The following is a 21,645-nucleotide window of genomic DNA, read 5'->3' on the forward strand; positions in this document are numbered from 1 at the left end:
AAACCTTGCCTAGGCTGTGATCTACTTTATGTCAAGAGTTCACAAATTCTTACAATGTTCCAACACTGATCTAGGAACTTTCATTGTCAGTATTAGGAAGCTGGTGTTCAATAGACATGAGCTTCCTGCATGCATCAGAGTTGTTAGAGCAGTGATTGATGCAGAAGATGTATCTGTTGGTGCAGGCGTCTTGAGACTTCCAGATAAAAATAGCAGACGGCTAATGCTGGTGTTATGATTCCTTTCTGATTAGAAATACTTAAAAACAAAACAAAACAAAAACAAAAAAAAACCCACATATCTCCAAAGAAAAATTACCTTCTCCATCTTGTCTTCACTACTGTGGGTACTCAAAATTGAGATTGCAGCTAACTAAAGGAGCTGGATAACGTCAGCAGGGACAGCAGTGTAGCATGAATAAGATTCATGGGATTTCTCCCATATTGTATTTGGAGAGGTTGAAATCAATTCTTCTTTTCTTGGAGCAGTGAGTGGTAATTGAAGATGCCTGGAACAGCTGGTGATGAGGATGTAGTCTCTTGCCCACTATGCAGGAAGAGTAGTTCAAGGGCTAGTTCCATTTTCCCAGTGATCTGGATGCAGGAGTGGAATGCACCCTCAGCAAGTTTGCCAGTGCAGTTTGACGAAGTCAAATGCTGGGTTCTGTACCTGGGACGGAGCAGTGCAGGACATGGGCAAGTTTTGGGGATGAGTGTCTGGGGAGCAGCTCAGCAGAAAGGGCTCCAGGGGTGCTGGCTGCCGGCAGGCTCAGCGTGAGCCAGCAGTGTGCCCTGGCAGCCAGGAGGGAAAGCCACATCTTGGGGTGCATTGAGCACTGCACAGCTGCTCAGACGTGGTGATTCTCCCACTATGTTTAGTCTTGGTGCAGCCTCACCGATGACTGGACACAAGGGAACAGCACAAAGCTGTGCTGTGGAGGTTCAGCCTGGACATGAGGAAAAGTTCCTTTACCGTGGGGGTGGTCAAACGCTGGGACAGGCTTCCTGGAGAGGTGGCTGCTGCCCTGTGCCTGTCAGTGCCCAGAGGCATCTGGATAATGCCCTCAGACACATGCTGTAACTTGTGGTTAGCCCTGAAGGGGTCAGGCAGTTGGACTTGGTGCTCTGTGAAGGTCCCCTCCCAATGAACTGTTCTGTTCTAGTGACAATAGCTTTTTGCAATCAAGCAGTAAGTGCAGCAAACAAGCAGAAAATGAGGTAGAAAACAGGTATGTCATGAGAAGGCCCATGAAGAGTTATTTTTGAGTTTAAAATAGAGGAAAAGAGAAAAGCTCATGAGAATATTGCTCCCTAAGTTACATAGGAGGTGCACTCTTCTGGGAGTGGCAGAAATTAGTGTGGCTCTTTCAGTGCACTTAGGGCTATGTTGGAAAACTAATTTTCAGCTTGTTCATAGGAGCATGAGGCTATAGTTAAGTGAAAAAAAAATGTACATTTTGACCAACTGTTTTAACAAATAGTTACACAAATAGTTTTCACAGAGTTAATATTTACCTTGCTGTTCTCCAGCCAGTCTCAATTTTTCCAGTGTGACCTTTGCCCTAGAACTTGAGCCTATCTTCCACATCAGTGGAGTGTATTACTTACTAGAAAGCCTTGGGGTCAGCTGAACTGAAAAACTTAAATTTATAAATACCTATTAAAATGTCAGTGTTAAGCAAAATCTCTGATTTTGAGACCTTTAATTGCATAAGGAGTGGGATACCTGAAACGACAAGCAGCACAAATATAAATTTGCCTTTTTCTGTAAGGTATTTTTGTTGCCTGATGAAGGCTTAATATATATATATATATTTTGCCTCTGCTGTAGCTCATATTTCTCGTGAAAAAGTGAGCAGTTGGTGAGCTTTGTTCCTGGCCTGACGAGAATCTTCCCTTTTACCCTTATGTGTGAAGAGCAGCTGCAGACCTCAGTTCTGAGGCTCCTAGAGAAGTACTTTCCCCTTTCAGTATATGGAGTCTGTTCAAGCTGATGATTGTGAGTGTGTCAAGATAGAGCAAGGCTAGTGTTTTGCTAGTAGTGACCAGTCTTGGGGAAAAAAGAATAAACATGATTTTTTTTATTTAATTATTTTAGCCCATTCCATCCTCTGTGAAATGCCTAACAAAAACCGTTGCAGTAACTGTTGCAACCAAAGCTTAAATGTAGGCGAGTCTTTCATGCCGCAGTCAGGCTTAATCAGTTTATCTTCTAGTTACTGATTTTCACAGCTGTTTAACAGCAGCTGCTGAACATGCTCACTGTATAATTGGAGCCGTAACAGAATTGTCAGTTATCACGATCAGATGCTGGTAAGAGGAAGGGAACTAGATTCCTTTAAGTGTAATGGTCTCTAGCAGCTCTATTGTCAAGAATCCCAGAATGGTTGGAAGGGCCCTGTGGAGGCCCTCTGGTTCAACCCCTACTCAGCAGGGGCACCCAGCAACATGTCCAGCAACATGTCCACCCAAAAACCACGATCAGGTGGTTTTTGAAGATCTCCAAAATTGGAGGCTGCACGGCCTCTCTGGGCAACCCGTGCCAGTGCTCCATCACCTGCACAGCATGGAAGTGCTGCCTGGTGTTTGGTTGGGACCTCCTGTATTCCAGCTGGTTCCCGGTGCCGTCTGTCCTGGCGCTGGGCACCACTGGAAAGAGCCCGGCTCAGTCCTCTTTGCACCCTCCCTTCTGGTGTTCGTACACGTTGACAAGATCCCCTTCAGCCTCCCCTGCCCATGGCTGAACAGTCGCGGCTCTCAGCCTCTCCCCACAGAAGGGATGTTCCAGACCTTTGGACAGTTTTGTAGCCCTCTGCTGGACTCTTTCCAGTACGTCCAGGTCTGTCTTGTACTGGGAGCCCAGAACCAGACACAGCGCTCCAGGTGTCACTGAGTAGTGGAGCAGGATCACCTCTCCTGACCTGCTGGTGATGCTTTGCCTAACGCAGCCCACGATGCTGTGAACCTTCCTGCTGCAAGGGCACCTTGCGGGCTCACCTTCAGCTTAGTGCCCAACAGGACCCCCAGGTCCCTTCCTGCAGAGCTGCTTCTCAGCTGGGCGGCCCCCAGCCTGCCCTGGTGCCTGGGGTTGTTCCTCTCTAGGTGCAGGACTCTGCACTTCTTGTTGCTTTTCATGAGATTCTTGTCCTCTGTAAATACTGAGGGTGCCCTCTACCCTCATCATCCAGATCGTTAATGAAGATGTTAAACAGGACTGAACCCAGTATTGACCCTAGGGTATTCCACTCATTACTCACCTCCAGTTAGACTTTAGCACCTCTGAGCACTGCTCCAGGTCCAGATGTTCAGCCAGTTTGTGATCCACATCACTGTTGAACTGAGGAGAAAAGTGTTGAAGCTAGCCACTGCATGCTGTTGTTGCTTTATTCTTTTGCTTTTTAATGGTAGATAAAATCCTGGGTAGGTATGTCCATTAAAAAGCCTCTGCTTTTCATGCGTAATTAAAAGAATCTTGAGAAACTCATGGCTTTACTCAGTGCAGATTTAGGGTTTTCTAGCTGTGATAAACTATCGTTGTTTATTCATCTGAACAGTTCTGCCAGCAGCTGGTGTTTGATGACTTGTGTGATTTACTTTTTTAAATTAATTCTTTTTCCCCCTTCATCAGTGATAGCACTCTTCAGTTACAAAGATGGGATTATTTGTGTAACCTTGGTAGCTGGAATCTAGCTAACTCTGGTGTTCTAAACACTTTGCAGTCAATGCATTTTCTCCACTAGTCATGAGGTGATATGGTACTTTGCCAACGGGTGACATAGGCTGTACAACAGCAGGTCAGCAGGGAGCATGGATTTTCTGACGATGTGTTAGATGGAATGATTTAGTGTACTTTGAAGTGGAAAATTCTCTCAGAAATTTCACACTTTTTAGGTAAAGAAACATAGTTGCTTATTGATTTTTTAAAAGATTGGGATAATAAAGTTCAGAATGCAACATGGCAACAAATAAAACCAAAAGCAGTATTTTTCTGTTATATTTTACTAGGAAGTATTTGAAAGAAGTAAAGACTGGATGACTTTAAAATGAAAACAAAGTTTTACTGCATTAATTTTGGCAGCTGTCAAGTGGCTCTCTCTGAAGGGGATTTGTGCTTCTCATTTAGTATGTGTGTTTGTGGTTTTTTTTTTTTTTTAGCCTGTTACTAATAACAGTATCTGCTCTGCAAATAAGCCATGTTGCATTATTGTTGTAAAGAAGTGGAACTTGTGTGTTTTGCCACTGCTGCTTTTGGATGAAAACTTAAAGTACAGTGGAGATACTCATACTATGCTTATTAGCATTAGTTCTTAACTTCATTACTGTTCCTCATTTGGCTAGTAAGTTACTGGTACGGTCTTTTTCCTTTTTTAATTGATGCAGTATGCCCCTGAAGCATTGAACACTTATGGATTCGGTTGACATAACCAAATTGGCATTAGATATGCCAATATACATGTTTTTAAAATATTGTCTTCTTTCCTCTCGTTGTCTGTGTTTATGAGTTTTATTCCCATAAAGGGATGGTTTTTTTTTTTTTGTGATCACTTACCCTGTCAACATTTGTACCACTTCTTTCATCCGGTCAAATTTATTTTATTCTTCTTTCCAAAAACATCTTCCAGTGTCTGTCTCTGAATCTTTTCAGAGAATATCTTTGACTATTAGTCATCAGTTTAGATTCTTGCTACTGTCTCTGAAGAAACCATTGCAATACTGTCTACTTAAAAACAATGCTACTTTTAAAGCTTTTGCATTCAGATGTGGGAGCTGTTCACTGATCTATGTTTATTTTTTTGAAAAAAAACAGTGGCCGTCATTTGTATAGTATCTCTTAGCCAATGTAGGTCTTGCTAAGCTCTTTCAGTTGCTAAATGCTATTGCAGATCTCATCATTGGAAGGACTTCAGAAAATATGTAGTGTTCTTCTTAGGAAGATGCTTATTGTTAATGCATGGAATCATTCTGAAACTTTCCATTTTTTTCCATATGATACAGGATTTCCTATGTTAACTGTTCATAGAAGAGTAGTAGGTAAAATGAAACATGTCTAACTGCTGTTAACTTAGTTCAGTCAGTTATAAACCTTAATATTGCCATAGTATCTGGTTCATCTATAGGAAAATACACATAGGTTATTTACATTGCTTCCATGTTGTACATAAAGCAATTGATTTCTTTTTATTATGTGTTTTATATATGTAGCCTGTTAGGCGTTCTTTTTAATCTGGATAATTTGCATTTAAATTAACAATGCCTAGATTTGAGTAGGCGTTAGGGTATTCCTTTTACATCACATTTAAGTACTGATGGAACTGATGCACAGATATCTTTCTGCTTTGAAAGAGGCAGTCAACAGTGCCTGTAACAAAAGCACAGAAGTTAACTGAGGGGATTAAAATGAGTTGTGTAGAATGCAGAATATCGAAGTAGGCAAAATGTGGCCTTTTCTGGTTAAATCTGAGTTTAAGGGGCTTCTTAATTTTGTAGTTTACATGTATCTCCTATTAAAGTATACGGTATTTCTGGCTGATTTGTGACTCCAAGTTCATAATTTGCACTTTTTTTTTCTTTTTAATGTTTGATATGAGAGGGGAGAAAATTAACATGCAGAACATGTAAGCTAAAAATGCACCTGAAATATTTAACAGCAGCCTTGTGTTCTTTGCCAATAAATATTCGGTAGGTGATGAGGGAGAATTGTGAACAGAGTGTTTCCAGAGTCATAGTAACTACCTTCCAGAATGTGCAAATGCAGAAGCAGCAATTTTTGTTCATGAAAATGCTTGTGAAGAGATGGCTTTTGAATTAATTGCTGTGGTTACATACTAAGAAAAAAAAAAAAGACACCTGTTAAACATTTGGCTGTGTCTGGATGGATAGAAAAAAATGTGAGAAACTCAGCTGGCAGGCAGAATGTCAGAGTTTAGTTTAAGGCATTAGTATTACCCATATCTTTGGCAGCTAGCGCAGAAAGGGGAAATAAGTGATATTAACTGGACTTACATTTCCAGTGAAGAAGGTATTGGTACAAATCACTTTTCATAAGAAAAGCAAATACTGAATTGCATCTTGGACATGTTAAGTCAGACTAAAACTGCAAAGAAAGAGGTGTCCCAAACATGAACTCACTTGGTTATCTCAAAGGCAGAACAATTTTACATTTACACCTATTATGGAAGAAGTCAGGTCTCAGTGAGGTTATCTTAAAGTTCAGAGAAAGAACTGAGGACTGGTCCAGAGAACTGGTTAGTTGTCTTGAGCTGTTAGTTGTTAGCTGTTAGTTGTCTTGAGAACTGGTTAGTTGTCTTTAAAGTCAGAAGAAACTCTTAAAATTCAACATTAGTGTTAATGGAAAACTTTTGGAGGCAGAGGCTTTACAATTCTTGGAACCAGGAAATGCTGTAAGTTAGCATAAGAGCAAAAAGACACCTTTGACAGGGAAACAAAATTACAGCAGGAGAGAGGCATTTGATGTGTGACACTAACTGGGTGTTTGAGGTGATTGATCTTTTTCCACACAGTAACCCTTGGTAATGTGTTACGTGAATCTGAAGAACAGAGTGTTGGTAAAGCTGGAAGCAATCAACTAAAAAGCATAACCTCCCATTGCCTTGCTTAGAAGATATTTAGATTGGATTAATACAATGACTTGATATATTAATCTTATAAATGAGTCAAGATGAGCTTGTAAAAGGCACAGTGCAAGCCCTTTCCCTGACATATCAAAACACTCCTATACTTAAAATTCTCACCCTGCCTTTTTTCCCCTTATTCTCACATACCAATGAAAGATATGCAGCCATCTCCCAACTTGTCTTCAGCAAAAAGATAATAATTGCTTACTTAAGAAAAGCCTTTACATTCTTCCCTCACAACATCCCTCTTGTCAGTAGTTTTGATAAGAAGGTGAATTGTATGCCATGGCTGGTTTTTTTTATTTCTTTCTACTATTATAAATTCTGTGTTAATGTTAGTGTTAACCTGTTATTAATTCAGTGTATTAATTGTGTATTAAATAATACAGATTACCAGAAAGCCTTCAGATGCTTATGTCCAATGATGGATGAGTAGACTAACAGGGTAAAAAAAAAACTCTATTTTCCGTATTTAAGATTTTTCCTTCTGAAGAATGCACTACTAAATTTTTTCCTGAAAAAAAAAAAGTTTATTTTTTCAGCCTACTTCACTGACAGCTGAAAACTCTCTTATTTAAGACTTGCAAATATTTGAGAACCTTGCAGTTGTTGTTTGAAGATGAAGCAAACTGGATTGTACCTGTATTGACAACACTAGCTACATCTTTATGAAGCAGCTTATGAATGTGTCAGCTCTTCATTGATTTTCTTAAAAATGAACCTAGCAATAAGTTAATGGCATCTTTACTTCTTCCCATGTAAGGGAGGATGTATTCAATAATTGAATTTTCTGTAATTTGTTGTCAATATTTACAAGAAACTAGACGAAGTTAGTTTTTTTTTTTTTTAAGACAACTATCATGTCTTTAAAAAAAAAACAAAAACCTTTTTATTTCTGTTATTTGAACAATTTGTCTAGTTAGTGGGCTGAAGACTTTGACCCAGAAAAAAAGTGTAATGTCCTTTATTCAGTCTATGGTCTTTTTAAGAAGGCTGATTATCTGCACTCTAGTACCTTGAGTGAACTTGACCAGACGGAAATGTCTAATAGATGTGTAGAACCAGAGTAAGAATCATAATTACTGAAATGATCAAAAAGCATCTGTTGGTTGTGAAACTATGTTATTGATGGTAGAATGCACAGTGTGGAATTTGAACTGGCTAACGATAGCTGCAATTAAATTTGGTACAGGAGTCTTACTGCATCATCGCAGCAATTTGGCACAGACTTGCACAGATCTCTTAAACCTGAGACAAGGTTTATTATGTTTTCAGACCACGTTTTTTGACATAAAGGGCCTCAAGGGCAAGAGTGTGTGGTCCATTAAATCTGCTTTGTGTGACTGGTGTGGAATGAAACAGCCCTAAAAACAGCAAAACTGGAACTTCCCAGGGGAGGATTCTATGCAGGGCAAGGGCAGAAGAGCATGGTGTCATCCTCTGGGACAGAAATGGTCCCTGAGAACCATACAGAGTGGTACTGAAGGATTTTTTATTTTATTTTTTTAAAACTCCACTGTCTTTTCTGATAAGTATGTGACCTGAAGATCTTGACATCAGTCTGTTTTTCCCTACAGCAGTCTGTAGGCCTGTGTTGGATGCTGTGCAGTGGGACTACCACAACTGTTCTTCTGCTTATGGCTTACTGAGCCCCTCAGAAAGGAAGTAGCACAATGCTAGAGAACTTCAGGGAGCTACAGGTCATTTGTAGTGTAACTGAGATACGAGCCTTAGAGTTGCAAGGATGAAGAGCTGAGTGATTTTTGGTATCATTTAGTGCTTCCTTGTTTTCAGTGGTTGTTGAGTAAAGCAGCTGGGAGAAACTGAGTAAAAAATGCCTATTTACCTTATAAAAGATACTGGTGGCTTTTATGTATTTAGTAATAAGTGGTTATCCATTATCATCTCATCTATATAATTATATTTGTTCTATATTCATTATTATCTTACCTATATAATAGTATATATTCTATATAATTCATCTATAATTTATAGACTGGCCCTTTTTAGAGCATGTTTAAATTTTTCCCACATACTCTGAATAGACTCTTGTGGAGTTCGGCTGTACTATCAGAGTGAAAGCGTAATGCTGGTGAGTCTGGTTTGGATTAAGAAAGTCTGTACAACACTGCTGATAAAGACTTTTCCACAGCTTCAAAAAGTTAAGACAGGTGAATTCTAAATGACACACAATCATGTAGGAGCTGAAAAAATTAAATCTGATCTGAGACAGAAAAGCAGGCTTAAGTCTACTATGATTTTTTTTCTTGGAGTTACTCGTGGGAGGAGGAAGTGACCTGGCATTTTAACATCAGCACTGTGATGTATAGCAAAATGAGGCTATAGATATTGAGGAAAGATGGTGTTGCTTTTAATATTTATATAAATATACACACAAACACACACACTGTCAGGGTATTTTATAAATTTTATTTATATGTATACTATCAGGGTATTTTAAAATCCATGCACACAAAATCTTTATTTGCATTGTTTTGTAATCTTCCTGCATGAATTACACACCCGAGATTTTGTTTCACTTTTTTTACTTAGTACTAAGAGATCTTGGCACTTCTTAACAGTTTTACTTAAGGGTAGTTACAGTAAATTACGGAAGCTGTATTCAGTGATCAAGAGTAATCCTGGAGGATGGCATGCATGAGAATTGGCTGAGAGATTAATGTGACTTTAAGTGTCCACAGACAGCATTGTCTGTCAAGTGCTGTTATAATGATAAACTGTAACCAAACCCCTATAATTTTTCTTTAAAAAAAAGCCTAAAGAAACACAACACATAGGAAAAAAAAAAAAAAAAGAGCCCTAAATCATAAGAAATAAAATAAAATTGCAACAAATGTTGCAACTCTGTTAAATTAGCTGCAAAACCAAGTACAATTCTCTCTTATTACATTTTGGCAGTTTTTCCATGGTCATTGTCCATTACTGAGTGACAATGCCGAGAATTTACAAGTAAAGTTTTATGTTAGAAATGGAACACAATGGCATTGTAAATATTAAAGAAAAAAACCCATACAAGGGGAAGTACGTGGGTTCTGAATTGCAGTTACATTTTGTTCGTGATGAATGTGACATTTTCAATTTAGGGGAATTACACAGCTTCATAATGCAATATTGTATGCAGGTGTAACTGTTCTTTTGTATATAAGCACATGTTATGCTAAAAGATGTTGTTTTAAATTGCAAATTCTGAACAGTTGCTGGAACTTCCTAGGAAGTGCCAGAATTTGTTACCAAGGCCCCTAATTCTGCTCTCTTATGCCTGTGCGTTATGATCTCTAATTACATTGTTTCACACTATTTTTTCCTGCCTCATTCAGTTAACAGGATGGGCGGTGCTCAGGAATTGAGCAGCTACTTGATATTTTAATCCTTATCATTCAGTTAGCAGCCCCTGCCTTATTTACTGCACACCATTTAAGTCTCCAAAGAATACGTAATTATTCATTCCCTTACGGCCTTTTCTAAGGTGCCTGACTGGACTATTTTTATCCCTTCAATTGTATTTCATGTACGTTTTCTGGTCAGTGCCTATAACTTCATTTTATATACTAAGTGAAATGAATATATGCGTGCATGCATATACAGCATGCACACATGTACATATATACGCACACACTTTGTAAAGATAATTTTGAGATCATTTGCTTTAACAACTTTTAGAATAGAAATGGAGCATGTGCTTTAAAACAGTCTTTTGTTAGGATATCGAAAATAAACATAAAATAATGCAAATGAGTGACTGAAGACATCCATTCACATAACTCAAATTATCTTCATATGTTACCTTGTCTTTTGAGATGGTCTTCAACTTTAAATGTATGTGCATATCCTGTAGGTTAGACAAGCTCTACCTTTGTCTGCAAAGGCTGTGCTCCTTGCTGAACAGGATTGCAAAGATGACTTCATTCATGTAGCATTTAGAGTACAAGTTCAGGTGAGGAATGGGGGAAAAAATGAATGTGGTTAACCCTCATTTATAACAATAAGAAGTTGCCCAGATTGCTTTGGAGACTGTCTTTGTAGTCTTTCAAAACACAACAGGACACTGTCCTGAGCAACCAGCTCTAATTGGCCCTTCTTGGAGCAGGGTTTTGGACTGGAGGATCTCTAGATGTCCTTTCTAGATTCAACTATTCTATTATTTATTTGTACTTATACAATATGAGACAAATGACAGATGACACCAAATTAGATGTGTGTGTCGATCTGCTCGAGGGTAGGAAAGCTCTGCAGGAGGATCTGGATAGGCTGCACCGATGGGCTGAGGCCAACTGCCTGAAGTTCAACAAGGCCAAGTGCCGGGTCCTGCACCTGGGGCACAACAACCCCAAGCAGAGCTACAGGCTGGGAGATGAGTGGTTGGAAAGCTGCCTGGCGGAGAAGGACCTGGGAGTATTGGTTGATAGTCGACTGAATATGAGCCAGCAGTGTGCTCAGGTGGCCAAGAAGGCCAACAGCATCCTGGCTTGTATCAAAAACAGTGTGACCAGCAGGGCTAGGGAGGTGATTGTCCCCCTGTACTCGGCTCTGGTGAGGCCGCACCTCGAGTACTGTGTTCAGTGTTGGGCCCCTCACTACAAGAAGGACATGGAGGTGCTTGAGCGGGTCCAGAGAAGGGCAGCAAAGCTGGTGAGGGGCCTGGAGAACAAGTCCTACGAGGAGCGGCTGAAGGAGCTGGGATTGTTCAGCCTGGAGAAGAGGAGGCTCAGGGGCGACCTTATTGCTCTCTACAGGTACCATAAGGAGGCTGTAGCGAGGTGGGGGTTGGTCTGTTCTCCCACGTGCTTGGTGACAGGACGAGGGGGAATGGGCTTAAGTTGCACCAGGGGAGTTTTAGGTTGGATGTTAGGAAGAACTTCTTTACCGAAAGGGTTGTTAGACATTGGAACAGGCTACCCAGGGAAGTGGTGGAGTCACCATCCCTGGAGGTCTTTAAAAGACGTTTAGATGTAGAGCTTAGGGATATGGTTTAGTGGGGACTGTTAGTGTTAGGTCAGAGGTTGGACTCGATGATCGTGAGGTCTCTTCCAACCTAGAAATTCTGTGACTCTGTGATTCTGTGGAAATCTCTGGTAGGCAAAACTTAATGGATTTTTTTTTCACAAAAAATGCTAGTAAAATGTTTATCTGCAGTTCTGATTTAGTTAGCAGACTGTTCCATCAGTCCCCTAAACAGTAGTTTAACTGTTCTCAGCAAGTTTTAGAAACATCTATCCAACAGTGGTTTTGTTGTTATGCTAGTACTTTGTAGAAGATTGCAGTGAATTTTAATGATTCATAGACGATCAAACTGTTGTGGATTTAATCACTTTTTAATAAAATAAATAAAAACACAAAACCACACAGTGGAGAATTGTTGGTGTTAGTGGTCACTTATTTAGGTCTTGATCATGTTGCTAACATCTTTTGCAACCAATGGATACTGGAAAGAGTTTAGCATTTCATTGTCACTGACTCTTGGGAGTTTTAATACTGTCACCAATGTATCATGGCTCTGAATAAAGCAATGTTACAGCAAAATCTTACCATTCAAAATAGGCTAACTGTTGCTATTAAAAGACCTAGACATTTCCCATTGCTAATGTTAATACTTCAAATAAGAATAGAAGGCTACAAGTGAAAGATGGTACATGTAAAATATGTATTTTTTATTACAGTCAAAATACATGTATACATCTGTTTATCTGCTGCTGGCAGGATGAGAGGAATAGAGTACTTGTCCAAAAAAGGTCACATCCAATTAAAGGAGATGTTATTCTTAATGTAAATTCTTTTCTTTTGCAGAAGGAGTTGAGCCTTCCAAGACGAGGAAGTTTGTAAGTATCTGAAGTTTCTTCTCTTGTGCTCACAGTACAGTATGTAGTTTTGAGAGTTCTTGAGTAGGCTATTCTTCTTTTCAGGGGAGCTAAAACAAAGGTTAAATATGGCAGTTGATTTGCCTTAAGATGCGTATAGAGAAATTTAGATGTTGAATGAAGACCTATGCTTGTGCAGTAACCTTTTTTTATGCAGATCTGCCTTTCCTGGAGGACCTATTGTAAAATATTTCTAAATTGCCTTAAAGTTCTTATGTTGAAGCTTTTCTTTTGTACTGAAGATTTCTCAACTTAAAATCAAGGAGGAAATCTGGTTTCTTTGTGAATGATGTAAATTAAACTTGACATGCAAGTAGAACTATTTCTGTATGAAATTCTGTGATCAGACTTGTGGATAAAGTGGTAGGAACAAAAGAATAGATGAGTGCTATTAAATGTATAGGGTTGTTGAGCTATCATTTTGATTAGTGGAGGTGAAAATTGTATGTTCTTGTATATGTTGCTACTGAATTAGAGCAATATGAAATTGGATACCATGGTTTAGTTGTTCTTTGTATGGGCTCTTGTACCTTGGCTTCTTTCCTTGGCGTTTTCGAGCTTTTTTTTTGTTTTGTTTTTAATATATATTGTGTATTTATTCATATTTGCTTATTCCTTGTGTAGTAGTAATTCATTAAGAAGACATTAAGATAATTATCTATGAAAATATGAAACAATGTTTGGTTACTACTTTTCAAAAATAATTTAGGAATATAGGGTTAGCACTGTACTCAAGTAAGCTTGTGTTAATGTGACAACATGTTACAAATAAAACCCAGAGCCCTTGTACAAAGGCTGGCTATGGTTTTATTTTTATATATTTGTTTTCAGCTTGGTAGCAATATGTAGGTTTTGTTGCTGGTTTAGTTAGGTATGTGAATAACTGAAACTGTTGTTGCTGGGAAGGTACAGGTTGTAAGACATCTGCTGTCTGGCACAAGACTTCCTTGTTTTGGGTTCTGACAGAAGAAAAATCTTACACCAAATAGTAAGCAAACCCATTATTTAAAAAATACTGCTAAATTATGAAAACTAATTCTATGTCAAGTATTTGGTATTGCAGTGGCACAGATAAAAACTGCTTAAGAAAACAATCTCTGTTGCCTTTTGGAAGCTTCATAATTAACCCCAAACTGTTGTCTGAGCAAAAGACTGCCCATATTGAAGTTAATGGTAAACTCATGTTGATATCAGCCAGAGCAGAAAGTGGCTTTACAGGCTCTTTCTTTTTTTAAACTATTCCCTGATCTTGCTTACCCTTGCTATGTTCGACGTTGAATATTGTTAAATGCTTTTCTTCAGGTTTAAAAAATGTCTGCAAAGCAATCACCTCAATTGCATTCATAGACATATTTTTTATAGCAGATCATTGAGATGTAGGTGCAGATTCTGTAATGGTGCTGAGATCTTAATAAAATGTCATAAAGGAATAGCGGCTTATCAGCATAATCCTATCTGGCTATTAAGGTGGTTAGAATTCTGCAGATGGTATTTTAAAATACCTTTGTTACTGCATGGAAGATGTGTGGGGAAAGGTGTCTCGCTTATGGTTCACCAAGTGTATATGTAAAAGAACTAGTTACAAAATACTTTTTCTTTTAGATATGTTGTATTAATTTTATACTTTATTTAGGCTGGCTACTATCTATTTCACGCAGAATTGTTTTTCATATGTATGCAGATAATTTTAAAATGTCTTTTCCTGTGGCAAATATAAAGGAGACAGCTGTTTCCAGGTCTAGGGAGCAAGCATGGTATAATGTGTCAATATAGAAGGGGAGGTATTTGTGAGGAAGCATAGGTTGTAAATATATGTTATATGACTGATACAGAGCACCAGCCTTTCACTACATATTCTGCTGAACCAACCAGTGCTCTCTGGCTTCTTCAGCTATGTACACAACTTGATGCTGGAAGTGGTACTCAGGTTTTCTTTATTAACATGATCAGATATGCAGTGAAAAAGGGCAATGCTAACATTCTGCCAGTAAAACAGTAAGCAGAGGAGTCTATTTGTGCAGTAGCAATTAGCTCTGGGTTGGTTAGCTGTGGCATTCATGCCAACATGATGTGTTTGCTATCTTCTGCCAGTTGGCAGTGCTTTTCCTCTTATTGAGCCTCACCTGCTCTTCATCTGCCAGGGTATCCTGGTTGTGCTTCTGAGCACATATGTTCTTACGATGTGTGAAGCTACTCCACCTTGCAGCTGACCTGTTGAGCTAACTCTGTGTTTGTTGATCTACAAACCCAACTGTTGATCTACAAACCCAATGAAAACGGAGTGTGCTCCGTTTTCATTGACCTGTTTATCTATGTAACCATTGTACAGCCCAATACAGGGACTTCTATGAGAACCCAGCAGCTTCAGTGTTATTTGATACACAAGATTTAGCTGATATAAGGGCAGAGTAGTATGAAACTATTGTCTGATTTTGAAATAGAAGACAACAGTCTAAGGGTGTAGTGGTGCCAGAAGTCAAGGAAGAATCTAGAGAGGCTGGAGGAGGAGATGTGGAATGCAGTTACTTAGGTGAACTCTTGGAGAGGACCAAGGACAGAAAGTGCAGAAAGCTTGGAGAGGGAGAAAGGGCTTAACATCTCTGCTTCTCCCTCACATTGTCACTATTTCAGTTACCTTGCTGTGGGGCAATTCAATTTTAAACTGCAGCTGTGTGGCTTCATTTTGGAGGTCACGAAATAAGTTGAAATTCGTGGGACTTGTACAACTAAACACAATTCTGATTTTACATATACAGCAGCTTCCGAAGAAAGACTTGGAGACAAAAGATCTTGAAAAGGTTGACGTTCACTTTGTCTCAGTTTATGCCAATGATGCTAATTGTTGTCACTTCAGAAAGAAGTGATATTCTGTCAGATCACACCCTGGCTGTGCTGGTGCAAGTGCTTGTGTTTACACAAGCAGAACTGATCCAGGTTGCAATTAGCTTCATGCAAGTTCTTTGGAGTGTTTGTGCAGCTGCACAAATGCCTTTCTGACAGCAGGGTATGGTGGCATGGAAGCACAGAGAGTGTCAGGGAACTTTCTCTAGGGCTGTCTCTATCAGTAAACTTATGTGGTTGTTACTATCTCACTTTGCAACTCCATCAGAAAATTACATAATATGTATTTCTGCATACTTCTGCTACAGGGATGGACTGTTTATATGCTGCTATGATGTTTTTTATTTTTTAGTTTTCACCAATTATTTCCAAATATGAAGGAAAATATTTGTCCATAATGTTAAGCCAGACCCAGAAATAGAAGTTTTAGTGTTGCTAACATCAGTGTATGAAGCATGCAGGTCCTACAATGAACCACAGAATGTTTGCATCTATAAATCATACTGTTTATACATTCAAAGAGTAGATAGCAAGAGTATGGAGCCAGAGAAGATTTCTTGTGTTTAACATATGTTAAACAGGAGAGTCTCAATCACTGAAATTAAGATGTCAGCATGGCCTCTTTTGTTTTCTTTCTTGGACCAAAGTGAACAGCAAAATTAAAGCTGCAGAGGGAGAGGGCAGGAACTCAAAGGTTGTGGCACAATAGTTACTCTTCATTTTAAGTAGGTCTGTTCTGGTTTAAAATGCCCTTCTCCTAAAGAAGAATTAACAACAAGCTTCAAAAAAGTCATATTTAAATAGAAGTAAGTGGGTAGGTAGAGGAGGTTCATTGTTTCTTTTGAGCTTCAGTGGTTCACCTGCCATAGCAGTAAAATACATGGCTTTTCCAGACTAAACTGGTTCTTGTTTCTTTTTCTTTTGTTTAAGCTGTCAGAGATATTTCAGTTTAATTCAAAGCTAGGTAATTTTAATGTATTTTTTGGCTGCATATGTCCTTCTCTTGAAACTTCTGAAAATAAATTCAGTAATTATAAAATGTGGACTCTCATTCAGTTGCAGCAATTATATAATCTACTTGCACCTGTGAAAATGTCAAAGTTGGTCACAGAATGTTCATGAAACTCATTTATGCATTACAGTGAAGCAGCTGATATCCTTGGATAACAGCAAAAAAAAAAGTGTGACTAGCTAAGAATTCAAGAAAAACAGTAGTTAAAACTACTGCTTGCTAAAGGGCTTAATCAAACAAGTTTCAGGAAGGTTAATAACTTAAGACAGTTCTTATTAATGACAAATATGGACTGTCAGTTAACCTCAGGGAAAAAGGGGGAATCAGTGATTGAGTGGAATGAAGTAGAATAATAAAGATAATGCCAACCACACTTAAAAATAAAAATATAAAAAAAAATCTGTAACCATATACAGGGCCTGTGATAATGAGAAGTGTTTAAAATGGATGCCAAAGCACCCAAAGGAAAGCTCAGAAGTTAAATACATTGACTGTACAATCCTAACTCTCTGCCAACAGCTGCCTTAGAGTTTTTATCTCCCTAAGTACATAGGATTATTTGTGGCTTGAAGGGCACAATTGTCAAAAAACTGTCAAGACAGAAGACCCATGCACTTCAAAACATGTAAGAGAGATGGCCTTTTCCTTTGTGTTGTGTGTGTATGTCTCATGACATGTGCATTTGTTTATGGTTGCAGTTTTTCAGTTTTTTTTCATCAGATGTATTTTTGCAGAAGGGAACTGTTGTGCTGAAAGTGCTCATGTCAAGGTACCTCATTTACAAAGTGCAGAAATTCAAGTATGATTCATTGTAGCTGAGGACCAAAACTTCATTAAAGGATTTGTAGATCTTGGGTGATTAGTCTTGGATATTGTTATCTAGACAATTTTGGGAAGATCATTAAAGAATAGTAATAAATTTTGAAGAAATGAAATATTTTCCATGTTAATTATAAAAACTAGTCCAAATGTGGTCCTGAGATGTAAAAGATAGTAACATTTCGTATTTTAATTAAAATAAAAACTGTTTCTCTGTTTATGAATGTTTTGGGACTTGTTTCATGTTTGTTTGTTTTCTCTGAAAGTATGTAGCCTCTGCAATCTGGTGCTCATTGGGAGATACTGAGTGTCTTAAATTAAAACAATTTGCAATATCCCATGAATATTATTACAGGAGAAAAGCACAGTTGTACCTAAATCTGAGTAATGAGTTCCTTGTGCTGCAGGACAGTGCAGTACCAGAAATCTGCATTGCAGCACTCTCCTGTAGATAGTTTGCTGGTGCTGTTCATATTTATATATTGAGATGAAATAAACAAGTTGGCCAGAGGTGAGTGCTTTGATAAGCAGCGTTGTTACGCTGAAGGTACAGAGATTTAGGTCCATTTGTTCTCTAGAGCGTCTGCCCCTGTAGCTGTGACTTCCGTATCTTCTGTGAGCAGGAGTTTCTACTGCAAAGTACTGTATGCTGATAGAAGACTCCATCTGATGGCCACTTGAGGAAACGTGTCTGAACAACGCAGTGTGTTGCCCCCAGGGAAGTTCTAGCTGCTTCTCTCAGTGGTATATTGACCTTTGGCAGGAAGTAGAAGGGACCAGTAGAGTAAGCAAGAGGGCTTGTGAGCCACGTCTGCCAGGAGCTAGCCCTTTTTGTCTCTGGATAGCTTCAATGGCACTGTTTATACAAGTGCTTCAGCTTATGCTTAGTTATGAGTCCATGTATTCATAGAGTCCTACTCCAATGTATCCAATGGTTGTATCATGCTTTGACTCTGCGTTAGTTGTAGAGTTTAGATCTATTGATCTAAATTATATCCAAAATGTCGTTTTCTGGCATTCGTTTAGTTACATCCATGTTCAGACTTTTGCAAGCATAGTAGCAAAGAAAATTGATTTTTTTTTTTTGATATCACAGTCAATAACTTTAATATCAGCAGATAACATGATATTAAGCCAAATGTCAAAAGCAGAGGGCTTTCTTTTGGAGGGATTGGAAGCTGTGGAGTAGACTTGAGAAGATGTTCTTATGCTTTGGAAGCCCTGAAATTAGAACCTTCCCACCCATTTCATCTTCACTTCCATTTCATCTACTCATTTTCTTTAGCATCATCTGCATTTAAAGTGAGCTGAAATGCTGCTTTGGACTTTAAAATGATTATGTTGCTGTTACTCATCTCGTACCTTTGTAATAAACATCAGTGTTAATCATAAAAAGAGAACTTGTTACTTTTCCTCTTAAAGTAGTTCGGTGATTACTATTACCTTAAATTTGGAAATTAGAGCATGTTACTTACTGTTGCCAGGTAATGGGCAATTCTCAATTCTAATATGTATATCTTCTGCAGAAGTCAATACTCTCAGTATCCCACGTTAGTTTCTTAAAGATAATGTGGTAGTGTTAACTGCTGCTAGTACTCTTTCTATATGTTTGTGCTCAGTTAACTTGTATACTGCCACCAGGTAGAAAATTATACTCAGTATACTGGGTGGTGCTCAGTAATGACACTTTAATCTTTATGATAAACTCAGTAGTCATTCAAGTGATCTTTTTCCAGCAAACCTAACTTGTTTTGGTCACATGTGAGCAAAAGTAAAGAATTTTATTCTCCTCTCATAGATCTGTTGCTGTTTCTATTAGCACCTTTTGTCACGGTAACATGCTGGGAAAATATCGTATTCTGAATGCCTCTAAGTTGCTTTTCATGGTGGTGGCTTCCTAAGTGCTGTGTACACTTAACTTTCTAGATTCTTCATATTTCATAGATCTTCATATTCATTTACCAATTAAAATGCATTTTTGTTTAAAAGAGCACAGATTACCAAGAGATCCAGATTGCTTTATGTGATGTTTTCATCCTCAGTATTTACCATTTCTTCAGTGTTTGACCTTTGAAACTTTTAGCAGTGGCTTTTTAAATGTCATTTCCAAGTCACTGATGAAAACGTCGAATAGTATCAAGCAAACAAAATTTCTGTAAACTCACAAAAGAATCTCATTGGTACAAAGGAAATTCCCCCACTTGCACTTTTTTCGGGGGAGTCTGTTAATGAACTCTAAATCCACTTAATGCATTAATAATGTATTGATAATTGTCCACTTATTGCTACCATGCTGAGTTTTCAATGAAAATTTTGAACAACAAATTCACAGACTTAACAAAATCTTGCATCAGGCCAGGATCTCTTGGGTATGAAATGGAGAACAAGGATCACCAGATAAGTCCTTCACCGCATGTCTTCAGTTTCTTGTGACTGAGGATGAAAACCTGGTTTTTGGATATGTTTTTTGTGTGCTTTGAGCCAACAGTTACTGTAGTATGATTCTTTTCCCTCATGGTCTTGCTTACTTCATCCCCCATAAATTTTACGCAACTCTGCTGCCCATTGTTTTCATTTCCTCATTTTATAATTGTGTTGGGCTAACGGGAAGAGTAATGGCATGTGCAACGTGCTGGAGCCTTGTTGCCATTTTCCTGTTGTCAGTGCAGGGTCTTCTGCAGACAAGTCCTTTGTGCTGTGGAAAGCACAGGCATGGTTTTTATGTAAACAAAACAGCCCTTGGCATTTTATTGTTATTAGTTTTGTCCTTGATTATCAGCAGACACCATTCTTGTTTGATCTTGTTCAACTATTTCTTTTGGCTTTTTCATGCACACATTTGCATCCCTAGTTCATTCATAGCAATATTGCTATGAATCTTTGCATGTTGTCTTTTGACTCGTATTTTATGATGTGTGGGATTGTGTCTCTTTCCAATGCAAGATCTGTATGCTGTTTGAGAACATTCTGAAGTTTTGTGAAACCTTTTTACTGGTAAACACATACTCGTGTCTGTGTGCATGCACACAACCTTTGTGAATAGATTAAAAAAAGTGATGACACATTTCAAGTATGTTTAATGGTATTTTTAAGTTATTCTTTGTTGCATTAGTAGGCCATATGTTCATACATCATTGTCCACTATATTTTTTAACCACATAGATAATGTTTGCAAGGTTTGGAACTTGATAAAAATGTGTTGAAATTGTAGTTACCTGAGGGACTGATGTCTAGAAAAGGAGGCGTTCAAATTTTAAACCTTAATTGTTTAACATAATATTTATCCACCATTCTGTAAGTGTTGTGTTTGAATCATGTAAATGATCACCTGACCCATTCTTCACCATTTACCACAATTCTTCACAGAGCTCTAAATACACTATGCCTTGTTGGAGTTGTTTCAGACACTTAGGCAAGGACAGGACAGTGTCAAGAATGAAAAATAAGCTTAAGTATTTCTTCATCAAATTTGTGATTGGTTAAGCCACAGTGAAAAAGAGGGTTGGGGAAGGGGAGATAAGTCTCCGGGGTAAAAACAAACAAACAAACAAAAAAAGATGTTACAGAATTTCAGGATGGGAAAATTGCATGGAATCTTGGAGGGAGCAAAGGTCAAATACCTGGTTGCATCGGTGCTTTATCTAATTCCAAGAATGCTTTTGCAATAGGATAGTTTATTTGAAATTAAAAAAAAAAAAAAAAAGCTATGCATATAAATAGGTATAGTGGATGATGTGCAACCTGGGTGTTTGGGGGACAGATCTCATGGCTAGTGGATTGCTGGTGATGATAGGTACTGAGGTTCTAAAACAAGTGAATGTCTACAAAGAAATAGCAGTAGGAAAGATCTCACAGAACCATGGAATAGTTTGGGTTGAAAGGGCCTTAAAGGCCACTCAGTTCCAACCCCTGGGCAGGGACACCTCCTACCAGGCCAGGTTGCCCAAAGCCCCATCCAGCCTGGCCTTGAACACCTCCAGGGATGGGGCATCCACAGCTTCTCTTGGCAGCCTGTGCCAGGGCCTCACCACCCTCAGAGTGAAGAATTTCTTCCTTGTAACTAAATATGCCCTCTTTTAGTTTAAAGGCATTACTCCTTGTCCCGCTCCACTCCCTGACCAAGGGTCCCTCCCCAGCTTTCCTTCTGATCCCCTTTAGGTACTGGCAGGCAGCTGTAAGGTCTCCCCGGAGCCTCCTCTTCTCCAGGCTGAACAACCCCAGCTCTCTCAGCCTGTCCTCACAGTAGAGCTTTCCACCACTCTGCTCATCTTTGTGGCCGTCTTTCTGGGCTTGCTCCAACAGCTCCATATCCTTGTACTGGAGACTCCAGAGCTGAATGCAGGGCTCCAGGTGGGGTCTCACAAAAGCAGAGCAGAGGGGGAGAATCACCTCCCTTGCCCTGCTGGTCATGCTGCTTTTGGTGCAGCCCGGGATATGGTTGGCTTTCTGGGCTGCAAGTGCAC

General features: G+C 38.8%; 1 protein-coding gene across 11 annotated transcripts in view; it reads left to right on the top strand.

The window, feature by feature from the left end:
- Positions 1–21,645, top strand: part of MAST4 (microtubule associated serine/threonine kinase family member 4) — a 293,964-nt gene that overhangs the window by 121,507 nt on the left and 150,812 nt on the right. For 10 of the 11 annotated variants that reach the window (XM_038170079.2, XM_038170081.2, XM_038170080.2 and 7 more), the window contains one exon: positions 12,440–12,471. The exons of the other annotated variant lie outside the window; for it this stretch is intronic. In XM_038170079.2, coding sequence (XP_038026007.1) covers positions 12,440–12,471 — 32 coding nt within the window. The remainder of the gene's footprint in view (positions 1–12,439; positions 12,472–21,645) is intronic. 11 annotated transcript variants of the gene reach the window in all.

Source organism: Anas platyrhynchos, chromosome Z, assembly GCF_047663525.1.
Source record: "Anas platyrhynchos isolate ZD024472 breed Pekin duck chromosome Z, IASCAAS_PekinDuck_T2T, whole genome shotgun sequence".
NCBI classification, from domain to species: Eukaryota; Metazoa; Chordata; class Aves; order Anseriformes; family Anatidae; genus Anas; species Anas platyrhynchos.